At 40.1% G+C, this 22331-nt stretch overlaps 1 protein-coding gene across 1 annotated transcript in view; it reads right to left on the reverse strand.

Annotated features, from left to right (window-relative positions):
- HMGCL (3-hydroxy-3-methylglutaryl-CoA lyase) overlaps positions 1 to 21839 on the reverse strand; it is a 1428752-nt gene extending 1406913 nt beyond the window's left edge. Inside the window, exon 1 of the mRNA XM_044060073.1 lies at positions 21697 to 21839. Coding sequence (XP_043916008.1) covers positions 21697 to 21774 — 78 coding nt within the window. The 5' untranslated portion in view covers positions 21775 to 21839. The remainder of the gene's footprint in view (positions 1 to 21696) is intronic.
- Between the last annotated feature and the right edge of the window lie 492 nt (positions 21840 to 22331).

Here is a 22331-nt window from a genome sequence, read left to right on the forward strand (position 1 = left end):
GTGTTGATGTATACAGTGGATTATGATACACACATGTATAACATCTTGCAGAACACTGAACACTACTCCTTGGCTTCCCGTAATGAGATCAATATAGCCCATTCCAAAATTAATTATTATTTACTTGACCATCTGCTACAGGGGAGTATTGATGAGAAGTTATACAATTTTTTGTATGTTGATCAGCCCAGGATCCAGATTATTTTCGGGATTCCAAGAGACACACAAGGGGATTAGTAACATTAATTTTAGAGCCATAGTAGCAGGTGGTGGTAGTATAACAGAACCCTTGGCCACATATGTGGATTTGAAGGTGAAGGAATTTGTGGCATCAATACCGCATATTAACAAAGATTCATGGGAATTTTTGAAGGGTATGAGTAAGGATAAATTTGAAGTGGACATACAGATTATTACTATAGATGTTGTTGAACTTTTCCCAAGTATTCCTCATGACATCGGCCTGGAATGGTTTGGTGAGGTGCTTACTATGGAATCAGGACTGGATGGCAATACAATTAATTTAAATTGTTGAATTTACTGAAACGGTCCTAAAGAATAACTATGTATTTTAACGGTGAAGTTTACCACCAAAAGAAGGGGGTGGCCATGAGAGCACCTTGTGCCCCCTTATATGCCAATTGTGTGTTATATTTTTGGGAGCAAAAATTTATTTTACAAACTAACTGGGCTAGATATATTACTTACTATACAAGATTTTTAGATGACATTTGTTTATTATGGAAGGGTTCGGAAGAGAAATTGCAGGAATCTTTTTGTTATATTAATGAATCGACGGAGGTTTTGGCCTTCACTCCGTGTGTGAATGGATCTAGTTTGAACTATTTGGATGTTATGTTGTACAAGGATTACAAAAATGGATGTTTTCAATCTAAAGTGTTTAGAAAAAAGACATTTTTGAATGCATATTTGCAATTTGATAGTGGACACCCTTTTTATCAAAAAAAAGGGGATTGTAAAGGGCCAAATGATCAGAGCCTCGAAGATGGCAAGTTTGATGGACCAATTCCTGGAAGAGGTGAAGTTTATTACTTCCCTATTTCTAGAAAGGGGTTATCCAAAAAAAAACTTGTAGACAGTGTGGTTAAAGAAGTTATTGACAATAGAGATTCTAAATTCTTCCCTTTATTGGGTATTGGAACGACTGATTCTGTGAAGTGCACCCCTGAGGCATCTAAATTGAATGGTGCCTTTATTCATACGTTTTCCACAACATCAACTGAAGTAGAAAAAATAGTCATGAAGTATTGGTCTATATTAAAAGTTAATGAGGAAATTTCAGGTTTTCTCCCCACTCATCCCCACTTTGTGAGAAGGAGGGACATGAACCTTAAGGAATTAGTAGAAAGAGGGTTTGAGTTTCAAGACACACGAGGTAGAAAAAAAGGCACCTATAAATGTGGTGCCTGCCATCAATGTGGTTATATGATCAATCAAGGATCAATGTACATTCCCTTCTAGGAAATTTAATATTCAAGCTTCTAAATATTTTAAATTGTTGGACAAAAGGTGTGGTTTATATGGGACTATGTATGACCTGTATGAGTTTTTACATAGGGAAAACGGAGAAGTTTGCAAGGAAATGAATATTAAGTTTTTGGTTCTGGAACAAGTTATGGTTGACCCCCGAAGGTGGTAGTTGGGAATAGAGACTTGAGTACAAGGAGTTACTATGGCAACTGAGACTGGACGCAGGGAGAGTTTCAGGGCTAAATGATAATATTAGCATTAGCAGCGTATTAAAAGGGCTGCCAGATTATAAATCACTTTGTATTGTTTTGTTAAAATGAACTGATTTACAGTTGTAAAGCTGTTGATAACATGTGGAAGGTTGTGTGTTATGAAAAATGTAGGCATGGTATGTTTTTAACAATGTTCATATTTTTATTGGTGGGAGGGGGGAAGTCATATGACTTGTTAACTGCTATTTAAAGCTGTTTTAATATGATATTCACTGTTCTGATGAAGCCTGGTATTTGGACTGGGTGAAAGCGCTTAACAGGAATTTTGAAACAGTGGAAGTCTTTTTGTGAAGTTCTTATTAAATCGTTTTTCATCTTTGGTATTCTACCTGTGTGGAGATCATTTGTGGGTCCACTGTCCGGTGTGCCGTGGTGTTGCAGTTGTTTTTTCGTGTGTGTGTGTGTGTGTGTGTGTGTGTGTGTTTGGACGACCTCCCTGATGTTACTGGTGAGGATTGAGGCTCCTTGATTGCTGGGCAAGGGCATGGTTGTCACAGATATATTTACAAAATCTTAACGCAAAACAGTTTGGCTCCACAAAGGGGGTGATAAATTTGTCCTAGTGATTTTCACGCAACCTCAGATAGTGGAATAAAATTACAGATTATACTGAAAAAAAATGAGCAAACTGGATCCAAACAAAGCACAAGGAGGAGACGGAATTAGTAATAATGACCCGAGAACACATTGGCAAGAACTTACAGTATCAAAGTCATAAAATATCAGGATTTGCAGGCAGAAACTTGAGCAATGTGGAAGAAAGATACCCAGACAGTTCCAATAGTAGTAGGAGCAATGGGTCTTGTAGAAAAAGAGCCTACAATCATATTTAAATAGGTTACCAATACATGTAACTCCATACGAACTGCAGGAGAAGTCATTACTGGGCACACTGTGGGTGCTACAAAGAGCACTACTGGCTGACATCAGAGTGAAACAATACTAATTTCATGAACTTTATCATGCTTTAACTTAGGAATGGGATCCATTCCCGTCATGGTATTAGAAACCCAAAAGATTTCCAGAAATTAAAGAGAGAGATACCATTATTTCTGGAAGAACCTCGTAATGATCAGGAACAAACGCAGAAATGGTTAAGGAGAGGCAAATTCAAACCAAGAAATGAAAGGTTAATATTGGCGGCCCAAGATAGTGGGTTGCGTACATGTTGGTTGACAAAGTCCATTGAACATGTGGAAGAAACAGACAAATGTAGGTTTTGTAAAACTGAATTGGAAACAGTCACAACAAGCAGCGAGTTGTGTGAGGTACTAATGGCAGAAGGACTGTATACTGAAAGGCATAATAATGTGGCAAGATTGTTGCAGTGGGGAATGTGCAAACATTATGGTACTGAAGTTGCTGAAAAACACTGGAAACATGAGCCACAAAGCATCACAGAAAATGATGAAGTTTACATCGCATGGGTCATCCATTACCAACAGTTCAAAGGATAGATGTTAGAACACTGGATATAGTGGTCCATGAAAAAGAGACAAAAGTAGCATTGATCACTGATCATTGAAAATCACCACACCTAATGACTGTCTCTGTATGCAAGACACTGTAAAAAGTCATAAAATATCAATATTTGCAGGCAGAAATGAGAGCAATGTGGGAGAAAGCTACCCAGACAGCCCCAATAGTAGTAAGAGCAATGGGTCTTATTAAAAAAAAAAAAAATCCGCAATCATATTTAGATATGTTACAAATACATGCAACTCCATACGAATTGCAGAAGGAATCATTACTGGGCACATTGCGGGTGTTGCGAAGAGTACTTTGGCTGACATCAAAGATTGAAACAATACTAATTTCATGAACTTTAATCGTACTTTGACTTAGGAATGGGGTCTATTCCCATCACGGTATTAAAAACCCAAAAGATTTGGAGAAATTAAAAAAGGGAGATACCATTATATTTATTATTTACTACATCATATAAATATGGAGAGATTCCTCAAGACTGGAAGCATACACTTATTAAACCTGTCTTTAAAGGAAAGGGGAGTAGGACAAACCCAGAGTCAGGCAGACCCTTAAGTCTACTTTCATGTTGTGGAAAAATAATGGAGAAGGTAATATTGGATGTTACTGTCAGAATTGATTAGGTTGGGAACTTAAAACCATACATCAGTATGCATATGTTGAAAATAAATCTACCACCACCTATAACATGATGTTTTATAACACTATAACAGCAGCTATGAATTAAAAATTGTGCTTTGATGTAATTTATATATATTTAACCAGCATTTGACATGGTCATTCACAAAACACTGATCAATAAATTAGAACAACTAAGTTTCAATATATTCTTGATAAGATGGATAGCTGCATGGCTTACAAATAAGCCATGGCAAGTATTGTACACAATTTGGATAGGTAAATTCTTGGTTACAGCCATGGTGTTCAATAGGGTTCTGTCCTAGGCCCTTATTTGTTCAAATTGTATCTTTCAGGTCTAACTTTTCCATCTGAGGTGTTCTACAGTCTATATGCAGATGACCTGAAATTGGGTAAACTGATTACACATGTTAGAGCTAAGGCAAGTCTGCAATAGGACTTGACTAAATAGATCATTTGAGCACAGGAAAATAACATGCTGATAAATACATCAAAAACTAAGCATATGAGATTTGGGAAAAACTGAAAAGTTAATTTAAGGACCTGGGTATATGGGTAGATCCAGCTTTGAGTTTTTCTAATCATATCAACCAATTGGTTAATGACAGTTATAGAACTGTAGGTTGTATAAAAAGATTTATAATGTCCATGAAATCAGAAATGATGAAGTCATGGTTTGTTAGTTACATTAGACCCAAACTTCATTATGGATATGGAAACCTTGTAAGAAAACAAGCAGGAGTAAACTGGAAAGAGTATAGTAGAAATATACCAAGGGCATCCAGGGATGTGGAAATTTAAGTTATTGTGAAAGACTAACTTGTACAGTGTCTCAGATATCCAAGAGGAGATATTATTCAGCTATGTAAGAAATTTAAAAACAACTATCTCTGGAAATGTTTAGGGTTAGCAAAAAGTACAAGAGAATTGTAACAATGTGAGATATTGCCAGCTATGCCAAGAGGAGGAGGACAGTTGATGCATGATGTATGCCACCACAGCTAGCTGGAATTTAGTAAAGAATTACAAGTTATTTGAATATCAAACTGATTTATACAGATGCTTGTGCTGAAAAATGTATTTGTAAAGCTGCTTGTATTAAAAAAGTACCAACAGTGTACCCTGTTGGTCAGAAAAAGAAATGAACATGGATTACTGTAACTATTTAAATGTACATGTTTTAGCAGTGAATATTGGAAGAGAATAGGTTAATCTCAAACTTTGAAAAATAGTAAGAAATTAAATTACTGGGCCTAGGCCATAAAGATGTTATCTCAAAGTTTTGAATGAAGCCAGAGAAGCAACGTATGTAAGAAGTATGATTTATTAGCTCCTGTAGGAAGCGTGGAAATGTTTTATGCTTTTATGACTCCCAGCAGATCTTAGCAAGGCTCTCTGCATGTGTATTATTGACACATATGTGTTAAAATCCTGGCAGTTTCTAGCAATGGGGAGTTGCATGGGAACCAGAAGTCAGATGACTAGAGGTACGTGATGTCATTCTGGAATCAATCACTAAAATAATGTTTAATACTAGGAGAGACTGAAGTCTCAGAGCACTCCGTTTTGGAAACCTGACATAGAAGGATCACTCACCTACTTCATCTTACCTTGCTCTAGTAAGTGACCAGGGAATAGTAATTCTTTAGAACAGCCAGGAAAATATAGTGAGATTGAGTACTGTTTTTCTGTAACTGTGTGAACCTGTCCACCTGTGTTATTTTTAATATTTCCTGTGACTTGGAGCAGGGACATGAACCACTGGTTTCAGAGAGAGTAGTGGAGAACTTGGCTTGGACACTCAGCTGAGGTCTCCACTCTAAAGCTGTGCCAGCAGGCAGTCAAACTGGGGACCTGGAGAGAGAGAGAGAGAAATCCAGACCATGGGCTGTGTGTGTTCTCTGTGTGCTCTGTGTGCTCTTAAGGGACATTGTGCTTGATACAGAAGCTGCATCTGGAAATACTGAGTGTATCCATTTTTGCTCCGAGTGAACATCCCCTCCAGTGCCAGCAGTGAAGATTCAGGCTCCTTGATTACTGGCCCAGAGTGGACACATCACAAGAATCAGACAATCTATGTAGAAGATTCCAAAGGAATGAGAAGTGTATTAACTGGTTCACGGACAGAGAAGCTGATGCATGGAACAGACTACCAAATTACATTAAAGCAAGTACTAGTTTAGATATTTTTAAAAACAGCCTAGACACTTATTACAGGAACAAGTGTTTTGGTATATTGGCAGGCTAGAAAGACAATGTCCATGCTTGAAATACTTGTATTTAACATACCATGCATCATTACTTATAGGTAAGGAGCACAGTACCATCTACTGATATTATATGGCACCATTTATTGATATTACATGGCTTTCAAACGGTAAACCAGAGGAGAAAAAATGCCATCACCGTTCAGTAGCTATCCTAAATTTCTGAGGCACTGACACTGTGAGCTAAAAGTAAGCCCGCTTAGAGTGCTTTAACTGAAGATTATGGAATTCAGGTATTTCTCTTGTTTGGGGTAGAAAATTCCAGGTAGTTAAAGCACAGCTAGAAATAGCCTTTTCTGAACGAAGTATACAGTCAGAAGACAAACACAGTTTAGAATACCATTTTCTTATATTCAAAGTCCATAAATTCAGAAGGAGGTGATAATACTCTTTATAAAGTAAATTATAAATGGAGTGACCCGCAGAGTACTGCTTTATATTTGATTTTGCAGTTGTACTACCAACATTTTCATTGATTCCATTACCTTCCCTCTGCCCTAGAGTAGTGAAGTGACAGAGATTAATTTCACTTTATTTTTGTGTGATAATCAAGGCACAGAATCAGGTAGTCACAAAGATTACTTGGGTGCTTGCACATAGAACTTAGTATTAAACTATAATTTACATTCTTAATAAACACGGATTGCCTAGCTCTTACATGGGTGTAGTCATTGTTGACTGAAGAAGTCATCTTTCAACACTGCCACTGATGTAGCATATACAATTTATCAAGTGAACGTTTTGTAAATGACAACATTATACTCTAAATGTACTATCACAGCTGATTTGAAGTCCAACACAGAAGCCAGAAGGAAGTAGATTAGTTTTGAAGGATCATCACCAGACAGTAATGTAATCTTGGGTGACAGCATATTCAATTGTAAAAGGCATTCCACATAAGGACAACAAAACATTTGCTGTATAATTTGCAAAGACAAAAAGTTGCATTGCCATATACATATTCAAACTGCCTTAAATAATTTTACATCTTCAAAAGAAATAGATATACAAATGGGTTACTCTACTATATTTCCATTGCAGAGCAGTTCATTGAATTTGTTATGTCAATGCTCTACAGTAGCAACAGGATCTTCAACTTACCAACTACAAAGTGCTGATTGACAATTGGCAAAGAAGTACTTTTATTTATCCTTAGTTCAACCAATGCAAAAAAACATTCAAGTTGATTGGATCGCTGACACTGCAGTGCAGCATTAGGGGTTGCTGCCTTCCAGACTGTCAGCCATTGGATGAAATGTTAAATCAAGGTCCAATACGCTTGAGTTATTGATAGCTCATCAGGAGGATATAAAAGATTCCATGGCACCAAATCAAAGAGAACAGGATAAGCTCCACAATGCCCTGGCCAAATGTTCCCTAGTAGCACAAATATCATCTCAGGTCTCCCCTGAAAAAAGTGGCCACTAGTGTAGCTGAACTAACCCTTTCAACAAAGGATAAATAAATAAATAAAAAAATTAGAAATGCCAATCTGCCACTTTAGAGGCAAGAAGCTTTGCCACTGAGATGCAGTTAAGCAGGCAGGCTAGCTGCCAATTTCCCGAACATCTTTATTTTCTTATCTACACACATCTATACAATGTTCTTCATCTGAAGCTATGTAAAACCAATCTCCATTACTCGTACTACAATCATGCTGTAACAAAACTGTTAAAAGTTGCTACCAATTGACCTTTCTATTTTCACCACTGCTAATCTCTTGAACAACTCAATTGTCTAGAACTTCCACGCTAATTAACATACAACTATTTAACTAAATATACCTTCATCTACAAACACGTAAAACTCTACTGCCAATCATTAGCTGGCCGGAGTTCCGCTGTGGCGACCCCTAACCGGGAAAAGCCGAAAGACGCACACACACCTTAATCTACAAACTTAACTGCCCTGCACTACAAAACAATTTGCAGCTATACTTACTAGTCCGAGACCTCTGCTCTAGTAACAAATTACTTATAAATACTACAAAAGCTCTGTACGTGACTCACTGTACTCAAAATTATGTTGCAAAGTTCTGGAACTCAATTCTACTCCACCTAATGCAGAAATATAAAATAAACTTTAAAATACAGTTGAAGCAACTCCTAAAAAATTCTTGGAAATGCTCATGCTTCATGACAGGGCGAAAAGACACCACCTCTATTTCAAGCCTTCCATTACTTCAGATACTACATATCCAACCCTCACTATTCCTAATTACTAGCAACTACTAATCTTTATCCAGATAAATATCACTACAAAACTCCACTCCCTACAAGCTCTCCTCACCACAGAAAGCACTGATGTCTGCGTAATTATGGAGACATGCTTTAAAGCCAAAAACACACTCTAGCAATGCAAGGTTATAATGCCTTCCACACATTTAAACCAGTTACCTCTCAAAAAGGGACAAAAGGAGGAGGTATCTCTGTTTTCATAGAAATGGTCACATCTCAGGATTAGTCAGGCAGTGTGTCTCACTGGAGCTTTTCCACAGCCAGCTTGCCATAAGCAAAGTCCCATACCATAATCACAGCAAGCTACAGATCCCCCTCTATGACCCAAGATACCCCTACCGTATACCTAAACATAATGCAGTCAATCACCATCAAATCCAACAGTACTGTTGTGGGCAATTTCAACTACTCCACAACAGATTGGGAAACATACACATCTCCCAATAAGCAGACCCAGTGATTCCTGGACTTTGTCCACACAAATGCTCTGAAAGAACTAGCCTGCACACTTATGAGGGGTGACAACATCCTTGACCTGACCCTTTTAGTTTAAATTCAAAGGAGACTGTTTTATGATCTGACCTGACATGGAGGAAGTCTGTACCCACTCGTCTATAATGTTCTCCCTTGTTGGATCAGATCATAAAACAGTCTCCTTTGAATTTAAACTAAAAACTACCCACCCCCAACCCTACAACATTTAGGAATTACTATAAAGTTAAACTACTACTGAGTGATAGCCTAGCAAAATTTCAGACCCCCCCCCCCAAAAAAAAAAAAAACTACATGAATTTCATATAAACAATTGTATTAAAGCAGCACTACCCACCAGAAATAAGAATAGGACCACCGCAAAGAACAAGCCACCCTGGTGGAACCCCAGTATAAACATACTATGCAACAAAAGGAAGAATTCTACAGTCAAATCCTGGAAAAGTAATGACCAGCACAGCAAGAAACCCCTTATCAAAATTATCAACTCAGAAGTCTTACCAAGTCCACCAAAGCCAGGTTTGAGATTACGATAGCCTTGCAAGCAAAGGCTAACCAACCTCGACTTGGCAAAGGCTTTCAACACAATCCCACATTCAGGCATTACTGATAAACTTATAAAACTAAATGTAAACCCCTTCACTGTAAGATGGGATTGCCAACTGGCTCACAAACCAGACACACACTATCAAAGTGGGTGACTCCACATCAACCAGCAGACCTGTTAACGGAGTACCACAGGGGTCAGTGACAGGCCCCCTACTGTTTGGTATATACTTCTCAGAAGTTCAGGTAAAAACTAAAGGGTTGTAGCTGACCAAGTTTGCAGACGACTGCAAACTAGGTGCAATCACCGAATCCCCAAATAATGTCAGTATACTCCAGGTGGGTCTTAGACTAGCAACTGGTGCATTAATCACAATCTCAAACCGAATGCAAAGAAATGCATCATCATTCCCTTTGGCACAAACAATGTCCCTTCACATTATCAAATCAACAATACCCCTAAGTACCCATGAAGCAGTAACGGACCTGGGATCACAGGTTGGTCGTGTCCTTAACTTCAACCACCATGTGTCTACCATTGTAATGAAAACTTTCCATGTAGCTCACCTGATTAGTAAAGGCATCACCTCAAGAGCAAAAGAAGTTATAACTCCCCATATACTTGGCACTTATCCAGCCCACAATTGAGTACAACGCCCCATTCAGTATGTACCGTACTACACACCTGCAGCAATGAGAGACACCTCAGAAGTTTCTAACAAAGAAGATAAAGGGCCTCCAGCATGTGCCTTACACGGACCGACTGAAGTCTCTGTCACTACCCTCATCATATAGGCTTCTTGGCGATATTTTACTTGAGGGCCTCACCAGTTCGTTTCACGCAGAAGTGGGCATGTCACGAACTGAGTGACAACCCAGTCTGCATATGTAATTAGGCCTTCAAGTACTCGCGCGTGCATACATATTTTTGGGATGACTCCTTCAGCATGCTATTACAAAAAATATATTAAACAGTTACCCTTCAGCACTGACATCTCATTAGCCTGGGAACCGGACTAGAGCATATCCTTTAGTAGGTATTGAAAGCTGTTCTAAACCAAAATGACAACTGGCCTAGCACTCAGAACTTTTGGAAATAACAAGTGGCAATTTACACATAAAAACTCAGTACTGTTTCCAACCTTCCTCTTGGTTAACCCCATTTGAATTTGAAAGCAGTAACTTAATTAGTTATACTAAGGCTGCTGCCTCTCCCCTTCCCTATTCACTTGTTCTCAAGCTAATGAAGTAAAACAGCAATATGACAAACCAGAAGGAATAATGAGAAATCTAAAAGTCAGCCACTAGGTTTGTTCGAGTACCAAGTGACTGTCCAGTTTAAAATAAACAGCAGACTCATTACAGATCAATAATAAAATGCATTACTCCTCCGTCTATTTAGCAAAAGTGGAAAAAAGCAAGCCCGCAACTGTATACTGTAAATTCACACATAGTAGTTTTCACTGCAACATGTGCAAGGCTTGATGCACCTCTTCCTCTGCACTCAGAATTTTTTATAGTTAGATGACTGGGAAAGTCCGACTGCGCAAACTCTGTTCCCAGAGGCCCCAGGGAAAAACTCTAACAGTATGTAACATACATAAATGTATATAAAAACTTTTCCTTTAAAATTACAAAATAAAATTACATGAATGTAAACTAATTTTTCAAATCAATGTGTATATGAAATGCTTGAATAACCAGCCTGCTACACTCTGGAGGGAAGCCAATGAGTTCAGTGGGTCGTTTTACTGTTTTATTTATTGTTATATTACATGTCAGTGCGCTTGTTTTCTTTTTTTGACATCCAATGGTACATTCGGACGGAATGCATATTCATGAATGACAGATCAAGGGTGTGGGTTTTGGACAGGGCTTGCTACTGCGCATCTGGTGAGGCCCTCAAGTAAAATATAATAATACTACTAATATAATAAGGGAGACTTGACTTATGCCTGGCCTACAGACAAACCAAGACTCAAACCTAATGAACTTACTGCATATCCATAAATCAAATGGGTTTACGGCTACCCATTGCAGGGACTTAAATATGGCTTGTGACTTAAATAGGACATGCTGGAGGGACAGATTTATCTCAAGCGACTGCCAAGTCTTTGGAACAGGCTACCAATTCATGTGAAACAGAGCACCTCTATGACACTGTTCGAAGAACCTGGACAAGTGGATAGGGGGCACTGTAAATTCTTACCGAGGATAGTGCCCGCAACCTCCAAGGACATAGGCAGTCATCACTAAATGCAATATAGGGTACTGACTAGTACTTCTACGGTATTACATTGGGTTGACACGGCTAGGCTTAAAATTAACTCCAGGCATACCTCTCAACTGTCCCTGATTTTGACTCGAATTTTAGCTCTGTCCCAGTGACTTTTGGAGGAAAGGTAGTGAATTACACTCAATGAATAATGACAACGATTACGAGTTATGGACTTCTTTTACTTCAGAAAAAGTATACCAATTCATATACTCTGATTCTGTCAATGTCTCAACTTAATAGCACTAATATTTTCCTTGATTGTCCCCGATTTTTTCTGGATTAGTCCTGGATTCTGTTGAAATTTGTCCCTGACTGGTTGAGAGCTCCAGGTCGACAGCCTAGTGATCTCCTATGATAAAGCCTTCTTTAGCTACGTCTACAACCTCAAAGGTAACCAATTCATGTGACCAATTCAGGCACCTCTCGGAATTACCACACAGGCAAAACACCCTTAAGAGTTGACCCAACAGTGTGCTGAACTCATTCTAAATGGAACCATTTACATGGAACCAAGATATATAGCTAATTTATTAGCTGATAAATTTAGTTCCAACTTTACCCATCCCCCACCCCAAAAAAGATAACCTTAATCAAAACGACTCTGGCTATTGCTAGAGAACAGGTCCTCAATGTGCTCTCCAAGGCAAAAAAGACTGCATCTCTGGGCACCAAGAATATCCCAGGCTTCCTCCTAAATAACATGAAACTTGACCTATTCAACCCTCTATAATATCTGTTTAAACTTAGTCTCCAAAATGGTTTTATGCTCACAATGCAGAACTGCAACATTTATTCCTCTGCACAAGGTCAGGCCATGTACTGGCCCAGGTAACCACAGATCCATACATCTGACCAATCTCATTTGCATGGCCATGGAAAAAAGAATCATCATGAATATTATAAAGACACAGGAAATATTAAGACACTATATCCAACACAGTTTGGATTAGTCAAGGGCAGATCATGCCTACTCAACTTTGTGGACTTTTATGAGAGAGGCACCAAAACCATGGATGAGTACAAAAAAAGAACACACTACCTATCCTGAACTGGCCAAGGCATTCAACACTATTCTCAATTCAGGCATTACTGACAAACTCACAGAACTAGGAGTAAACCCCTATGTCATCCCCTGGGTAACCAACTAGGTCAGGGATAAGACACAAGAAGTCAGGATAGCAGATGCTATCTCCACAAAAAGACCAATCACCAGTGGAATCCCTTAGGTGTCAGTAATGGGCCACTCCTTTTTGGCATTTAATTTTCAGAAATCAAAGCTAACATTAAAGGCCTCTGGTTGACCAAGTTTGTGGACGACTATAAACTTGGTGCAATTACTGAATCCCCCAGGAGCACAAATATCCTTTAAGAAGGCTCATTACAAACTAATAATTGGTACAAGAGCCATGGTCTAAAACTGAATGCAAAATAAATGCATAACAGTATCATTTGGTAAACCAGGCACCTCTCGGAATTACCACACAGGCAAAACACCCTTAAGAGTTGACCCAGTGGGTAGGGACTTGGGACCACGTGGATTGCGACTTGATCTTCAACCACCACGCATCTACTGTTGTGAGGAAATCACTCTATGTTGCACAACTTATAAGCAAGTGTATGACATCCAGGTCCAGAGATGTCATCGAGTACAATGTTCCCTTCAGTATGCACCTCACCAAGTATTTTCAACAACTGAAAAACCAAAAAAGTTCTCTCACAAAATGAATACAAGGCATAAAGCACATGGAATACACAGACTGTCTCAAAGCCTTACCTACATTCAGGCTACTAATAGTCTGGTGAGAGGCAATCTACGCCTGGCCTACAAGAGAGCATTTGATCCTTTACTGATATGCTTGTTTCACATCCATAATTCTAGCAGTATTAGAAACACCTGATCAAAGGACCTTAACCTTGGTTTCAATTTAAACAAAACATGTTGGAAAGAAAGGTATGCATCTCAGAGACGGCTACTACTATGAAAGAGGCTTCCCATTCATATAGAGTTTGTCCCCGACCCTATTCAAATGCAAACTTGACCACTAGATGGGAAACTGAAAATTTACCCCTGGGTTGGCAACTATGCCCCAAATGAACAGAGACAGCTTGTACATGTTCTGCCACATAACTACATGTCACAGGTAACATATCCTGTCATGTGTAAATGGTCATCTCAAACTATTTGCCCTTGGGTAATGTACCCATTCATTCACAAATGGAAAGTATAGCTAAACTTAAAAAGATCACTATTTGCCTTTGGGTAATGTACCCATTCATTCACAAATGGAAAGTATAGCAAAAAGATCTCCTATGGATGTTAGCCTAGTAAATGCCTTTGAACCTATGTTTGCACTACAGTGCTCATACTACAATCATCTTCAACTCATTTATCTCACCTCTTGCTTCCTAATCATATCATCTTAAGTGGTACTAACTTTAACCATATTTTTCTTCGGTGCTGATTGTAACAACCTTTTTCTTGAAATCTTATCTTGATATATGAATTAGGCAAAAAGCTGTTTTTTCTGCAAGTGATTGTTTACAGCATGACTGTTAAGAGACGTATTGCTATATACTCTAATTTGTCTGTTATAACCTTTACAGCACTCCAGTTTAAACTGTGTATTGCAGGTAGTCAAAACTGCTCTATTTTCTGCTTTCTTTTTACCCTATTTCTTTTGCATCAGTGAAACCATCATATACATGTTATACACATTTTGTATCATAGCAACTCAACTGCACTTGTTATACATAAGTTGCACATGATTTTGGAGCTTTTCTCTCTGGCCCAGATCTCTGTTGAAAAGGGGTTTGCTTGTCATCTGAGTCCGACTTTCCTGGAAAACAAACGCTAAATAAAATAAAACCAATAAATAAAATTTCAATAACTTCCTAAACTGAAACCAAGCACACATCTTGGACTCTCCCTCCACCAAACTGGTCACCAGGGGAAGACTAGGAGAAAGAAAAAACACACAAACTAAACAGAACCCACTGGTAGCTAAAGAAACTTCAATGGTGTTCTGGTACCTCGGCTCAGTGCCTTCAACAATAGCAGAAATATGTAAGTAGCCAATATACACTTGCGCAGCCGGCCTGTCTTTGGAGATCCATAATGGAAAACTGAAGGGCTAGTAATTACTATGAGAATCACATGAAGTTACTAGGCTATTGGCCCTGAGGCCCTTACAAGCCTAGCCAAGAATTTAGCCCATGTTCCAGAAAGTCAGCAACTGATGACCCTGTCCAGCAGGGACACAGGTGGAATCCCAGGAGTGTATTTTCTGTTCCCCATCTACTTATCCAGGTTGCACTTAAAAAGGGTTAATGAGGTACTCTGCTTGACGTGGAGAGGGGAGTCTATTCCACATAAGGGGGAGTCTATGGGACACATCTGTCCTGCCAACAAGTCCTACTGATGTCACAGACCAGACTGAGGTCACACATGCAGGTGACTCAAGTGGGGTTTGACTTGCACATATGCAGCAGTCCCATCAAGGCATGGTCTGAGATTGGGACAGGGCTTTTAGCCTGTGTAGGGCAGATGTTTGAGACTCTGGATTCTCCTGGTGAGGAACCTCTGTGGTCTCTCTAGCTGCTGCATTAACTTTGTGAGGTACATGCCAAAAGGGGCGTTGCACTAAATTATGGGTCTTATAAGGGAAGAATACAGGGATGTTATGACCACCTTGCAACTGGATGAGATAGCCTTTCTAATGCGGTGGGCCATGTAGAAAGTTTTCTGTACAACGGAGGCAATATGGTGGTCAAAAGAGAGTTTGCTATCAACCTGGATGCCCAAGTCCCTCACAACTGATTGCATGCTTATGACCTTGTTATTAATGTGAATTTGTGGGGACATCATTCTCCCCAAAGGAGATGATGATGCATTTTTTGGCATTCAGCTTGAGGCCATGTTTCTGGCATCAGTCATTTGTTTGGGTGAGACAGTCTTGGAGGATGTTCACATCAACAAGGGAATTGATGACAGTGCCCAGCTTGCAGTCATCTCCAAACTTGGGTCAGCCATAGCCCACTGGTTTTGGCCTGCACCTCAGAAACGTATATCCCAAACAACAGAGGCCCCAAGACCGATCCCTGGGATACACAGCTCATTATGGGTCTACTGCTTGAGGTGACCTCCTCTATTTTGACTAGGTGGGTTCTTTCAGTGAGCCAGTGTGCTACCCATCTGGTAACATATGGATTGATGCCTAGTTGAGAGAGTTCATCTATTATACCTGAGCGGGGAATAGTATCAAAGGCTTTGGCCAGGTCAAGGTAGGCAGTGTGCACTGTCTTCCCCTCATCCATAGCTTTGGTAACTCTCTCAAAGTTGCCAACCAAATTTAACAGGCATGACCTCCCCTTGATGAAACCAAACTGTATGGGATCGAGTGTTTGGAGGTTGCCACAGATCAGGCTAGTCAGACTGATGGGTCTATAATTTCCAGGATCGGTGGACACTCGACCTTTGTGCAAACGGATGACAGTGGCTGTCCTCCACTCAGCTGGGACGAAGTCAGTACTCAGGCTTTGGTTGAATAGGGTGCCTAATGGTGCTGCAAGTTCCTGCCTCAGTTCATGTAGGATACAGCCTGGGATGTTATCGGGTCCTATGGAGGCTGTATTTTTTGCCTTTGAAAGGGCAGTGATGATTTGTTCCCTAGAGAAAAGGGGAGGGGGCAGGTGTTGGGGATGTCCTGACTTACTGATGGAGGGACAGAGGGATGAAGTTTTCACTGAACCTGCCTGCCAGCAGGTTGGCTATATCTACTGTGTTTGTGTATGTGGTGTCCTTGACCACCAGTTCTGAGCAAATCTGAGTGCTGCCTTTGAGACTGCGGACATATGTGAAGGCTTATGATTGTCTTTAGTAGATATGAGAAGTTTAGTAGATGTGACAAGTTTGGACTCAAAGTTTGTTTTGGAAGATTTCACTAGTGCTCTTATTTGCTTGTTCAGGCTAAGGAGAGAATGCAGGACAAGGCTTCTCAAGATCCTCATAAAATCAATACCATAGTAAGCATCTATGAACCAATGAACTACATATAAGATTTGCCATCTTTTCACACTACCAACTCTTCCATTCTATTCCAGTCTACTGTCTTTCTTAATAAATCAACACAGAATCATAAATTAAATTAATATTTTCTCAAACAAAACAACATGACCTTTACTTTGCTCTCTAAAGTTTAATACTGCATTTGTAACTGCCTTTCCACAAAGTTTACAGGGGCAGAGGGTGTTTGCACAACCCTGCCATAAAACGTCGGATGTCATCACCAAAGCCTAGGTACTGTCAGAGAGATCAAGCTCTGAACTTTCAACTAGCACTCCTCGTGTTATCTTTACTTTCATCTGGCCTATCGTCCTCTGTGAGGGACGCACGACTAATACATAATACCATTAGAACCACTAGATCCCAGGAGTTAAAGTTTGCATGCGATATAAATTACACATGCTGTCAAGACAGATGTCACTCTCAGAGGATCCTCATGCTCTGGAACAGGCTCCCCATCTGTGTGAAGCAAAGTCTACCCCAACCCTATTTAAGCATAACCTTGACCAATGGATGGGAAATTCACCCCGAGTCTGGCCCCCATGTCTCTGGCAGAGAGTAATGGCTAAACCAACATACCCCCCCACCACATAACCTTTAGAAACTTCCTAACTACCCCCTCCTAGTAAATGCCCATGACATATACAGATACAAATGAGTTTGACTGCATGGCTAGGCTTATAAAGGTCCTGGTGGCAGTCAGCATAGTATATAGCTATGAAAGGCAAGGAGGTTCCAGTATGTAGATTAAACCAATCTAGAAATTTCTTTAGCAGATTACATCATCTGTGGAGAAAGCACACTGACTGTCTGTGATTAAAAAATGCAGTTTTAAACCGGCCTCTAGTAAAATACTTTCATTCTGTGATTTACTGCTTAATGCCATTAAAGACCGCATAAAGCTGGAGTTTATTCCAGCAATCAACAATACACAACTAACTAGCCCTTAGGTTTCAAGTTTTTAAAAGAACTGCCAGGGAATGAAGGATTAATAAAATACAATATTGTACTTAAAATAAACTAATATATGCAACACAAAGGACAAAACCACCACCGTAACAGATATAAGCATGCAAAATCTGAAAGTAGTGCTATTCAATGCTAGAAGTCTAAACCTCAAAATGCACTCTCTGGAAGCACTCCTAAAAATGGAGAACATCGATATCAGTGCAGTAACAGACCTGGTTCAAGGCTCCAGAGAGCACCACTGCAACACCAGGCTACCAAACCAGGACCGAAGCACTAAAGACAGAGGAATGTCCATATTCACACCTCCAGGCTCGTTGTCCAACACAATGCATCAGAAATTCTACAGGTGCAACTAACACTAAGTAAGACTGCAATCCAAATTATAACTTGCTACAGATCCCCCCACCATGCCCCAAGATTTTCACTACACCTTTCTAAACATACTGGAAAATATTAAGATACAACCAAACACCATAATACTGGGTGATTTCACATACCCTGCCATTAACTGGAAAACTACTTGGGTACCAACACTTTTGCCCAACGGTTCTTGGAATTCATAAATTCCAATGCCCTGGATCAACTAATCCATAGTCCCACCAGGGGCTCAAATATCCTAGACCTGGCCATTACCAACATGGGAGATCGATGCTCCACACCAGTGCTCCCCACCTCATTGGTCAGGTCTGACCATAAGCTAATCACCATTGATGTCCACATCCCACCCCCCAAGTAGGGAAACCTCCATAAAAAACTTCTCCAAAGCCAACTTCATGCTACTCAAGTCAAAAGTGACAAACTTCATGACACCCATGCAGACGGGAACTGAAAGTTCGACTGCTGAATCTTACACTAAGGCACTGTACAAGCACATCCACTCATGCATGAATCATACCATTCCAAATAGAACCAAGACTGTCTCCTCCAAAAAAAAGTAACCCAATCTGGTAGTTCCCCCTGCCATAAACAAACTGTACAACAGAAGAAAAAACTGTTGCAGAAAAGAGGAAAATCCCAGGATGCAAAAAAATACCCTTACCAGCCTCAGTAAGAAGCTGAGATCCCCTCATAAAATCCTCCAAAGCTAGTTACAAAAATAAAATTGCCAAAGATTCCAAGGACAACCACAAGGCATTTTATAGTTATGTCAAGAATCTAAATGGCAATGCTCAGTTTTGTTCTGAGCTACAACAGAATGGTATTAAATATACTGATTCTAAGGATATTGCCAATATCCTGGCAGATCGATTCAGTGCCAACTTCACCCACCTCTTACCCCCTAAATGTCCCATCTCAATACCAAATGATTGCCAAATTCTGATAATCACGGCCACACAGGTAAAAAAATGCACTCTCCAAAGCTAACAATGCAGCATCCATGGGACCAGACGACATCCCGGGCTGTGTACTACATGAACTACAAAATGAATTGGCACCTCACCTAAGTGTCACATTTAATCATAGCCTCACCTTAGGCTTTGTGCCCAATGAGTGGCGAATAGCTACAGTTATCCCACTCCACAAGGGGGGATCCACCTTGGATCCCGGGAACAATCATCCAATCAGTCTGACAAGCCTGATCTGCAAAGCCATGGAACTTATAAACAAAGACATTGGCAACCTTCAAACACTGGACCCCACCCAGTTTGGTTTCGTAAAGGGCTGATCTTGTCTCCTAAAACTGAATGACTTCTTCGAATCAGTCTCCAGAGCCGTGGATGAGGGTAAGGCGGTCCATACAGCCTATCTGGACCTCGCCAAGGCCTTCAACACCATCTCCCACTCTGGAATCATAGATAAACTTACTAAGCTGGGCATTAATCCCTACGTCACTCGATGGGTTGCCAACTGGCTTACTGACAGAACCCACACTGTAAAAGTAGCCAACTCAAACTCCAGCTCCAGACAAGTGACAAGCGGAATACCTCAGGGTTCAGTCCTGGGACCGCTCTGAAGTACAGGCCAACACTAAGGGACTCTGGCTAACAAAGTTTGCTGATGACTGCAAACTGGGAGCCATTATTGAATCCCCAAATGATGTGGATATTCTACAAAAGGCCCTTACAGAAACAGATGCTTGGTGCCAGAGCCATGGGCTCAAGCTCAATGCTAAGAAATGTATAGCTATCCCCTTTGGGAAAAAACATGTATCCATGAATTACCACAAGTGGCAATACACTAAATATTGAAAGTGTGATAAGGGACTTGGGGACACAGGTGGACAGTAGTCTCACCTTCGATAACCACATAGCCACAACAGTCAGGAAATCCTATGTGGCACACCTCATCACTAAGGTCTTTTCATCCAGATAAAAGGAGGTCATTGTCCCCGCTGTACTCATCCTTCATTAGACCCACTATAGGAGTAGAGCTCCCCATTTGGTATGTACCTCACAAGACATGTGCAACAACTGGAAAGGCCACAGAAATACCTCACTAAAAGAATCACAGGCCTAAAGCAGATGCCCTGTGCTGACCGTCTAAAAAACTCCAGCTATATTCTGTCGCATATCACCTATTCAGAAGCAATCTCTGCTTAACATGTACAAGGCCATGTCAAGCCCAGTGCTGTTGGACATGCTACACTTTGAGGGATAGTCACACGCTCCAGGGATCTAAACCTTGTCATCAATGAACAAAACATGCTGGAGGGATATGTTCCTGACCCACAGACTGCCCATACATGTCAAGCTGCGCACCTCTTTGGCCCTCTTCAAAAGGAACCTTGACAACAGGATGGGAGACAGGAAATTTGCCCCGGGGATCACGTCAATCACCCTGCTAAACAGGGAAGTAAGTATTCTGTGAAAAAATAGCCAAGGAATTGTTATGGCTAGGCTTGTATAGGCCCTAGGGCCGATAGCCTAGTGCCAACCTATGAACAAAGATCTCCCCCAAGAAACAAAATATATTCATGTTGCAAGATACATACCATGAAATACATAATTTATATTTATGAGTTTGTTATACCTCTCAACCTCCAAGTGCAATAAATATGTGCAAAGCTAAATATAATGGAGGTCACAGACCCAAAATATTCTCTTATGAATTTAGAAAGTAGTTGGGGTAATAAGTTTTGCATTAGCATTTATTTACTGAGAGATATGAAGTCCAAGACTGAAATGTATATCTTTTAGTGACTTCAACCCTCAATAATTTGCTGCAAAACCACAAATGGTTGTGACGAACAGACCAAATATACGAGGCAAATATATGGGCATTCAGCCAAAATCTGGAAAGTTGAAAGGTGTAGTATTTGTTTAGTTTGTGTAGGACTTAGAACACTGACTCCGCTTTAGACAAATTTCAAATATTAGTCCAAGGGAGAGCAATCTTTCTGGTTCTTTTAACTTTGCCTTGTCCCCTCTCCACACAAAATAAACTTGGCTGCCCGCACCGTACACTGTTTAATCTCCAACTTGCTCTACGCTACGTCCTCGTGTCCTTGGTTTTGGCTCATATTTTCGCTCCGACCTTCTTAAACTCCGTGACACTTTCAAAAAAAAGAGAGGGTGGGGACTGTAATCATCAAATAAAGTCATTCATTACAGTTAAGAGTTATTTTACTTCAAAAATGCGCAATTAATGCATGCACTTTAATTCTGTCAACGTTCTAACTCCATTATACTAACATTTAAAAAGTATCACTGACTGGCTCCTGACGCTATGAGGATAAGAATTAACGCTCGCTGCCCAAAAGTTAGCAAATCTACCCATGCTAAACAAAACATCTCACATCCAGTTGGTACAGCAGTCCTAAACGGTTTCTTGAATAAAATAAAAATATACGGACTGTAACCACCAACATGCTTCAATATATAAAAGGGGAACAATGCCTTACATCTGGGCTGAAACAATGTGCAAATGGGGAAGAATACGTTTACATAATTACACTTCTTAATATGAACAAGGTTCCCTACTGCAACACAAATCAATAGCTTCCGGCAGCACTTACAGTCCCGGAACCGGCCACTAGCAGACGCCTTCCCGGAACAGGACATAACTGCCTACGAAATAATATCCGTGCTGCCATCCTTAATCCTACACCACCTACTTCAACGATTGTGGTCGTCGATAGTTATGACGCGTTCAAAATGGTTAACGAATCAGAATCGTGCGAGGAAGAGGAGGCTCGACCTGAACGTCATTTATACATTTTGTTAACCCTTTAAGGCTCTCAAAAGTTGTCATGGTTGTAAGCAAAGTTGTGACTAGATTCCCTTGGCTGAAGGAACCTAGTCCCTTTCAGCCAAGGGAATCTACCCGGCTCACTGTGAGATGGCTAGATTCTAGTGGGGAAAAGGTCCGTCTTTACACCAATAGATTCCAGTCCCTTTTCTGTGAACAGGCTAGATTAATCTTGGTTGAACGGACCCTGAGCCTTTCAACCAAGGGAATCTAGGCTGTGCTATGTGAGAAGGCTAAATTATAGTGGGGAAGAGGACATTCTTTGCAGTAATAGAATTTAGCCTTCTAACATAAATATAAGGTAGTTTGATGTGATTTATATTAGAGCATGGAATCTAGCTTTTTTTAATACAGTGAGTAGATTGTAGGTGGTGAAAGATTGAAACATATTTTAAGTTCTTT

The sequence above is a fragment of the Protopterus annectens genome, chromosome 1.part2 (assembly GCF_019279795.1).
Source record: "Protopterus annectens isolate FY-2018-M chromosome 1.part2, PAN1.0, whole genome shotgun sequence".
NCBI classification, from domain to species: Eukaryota; Metazoa; Chordata; order Ceratodontiformes; family Protopteridae; genus Protopterus; species Protopterus annectens.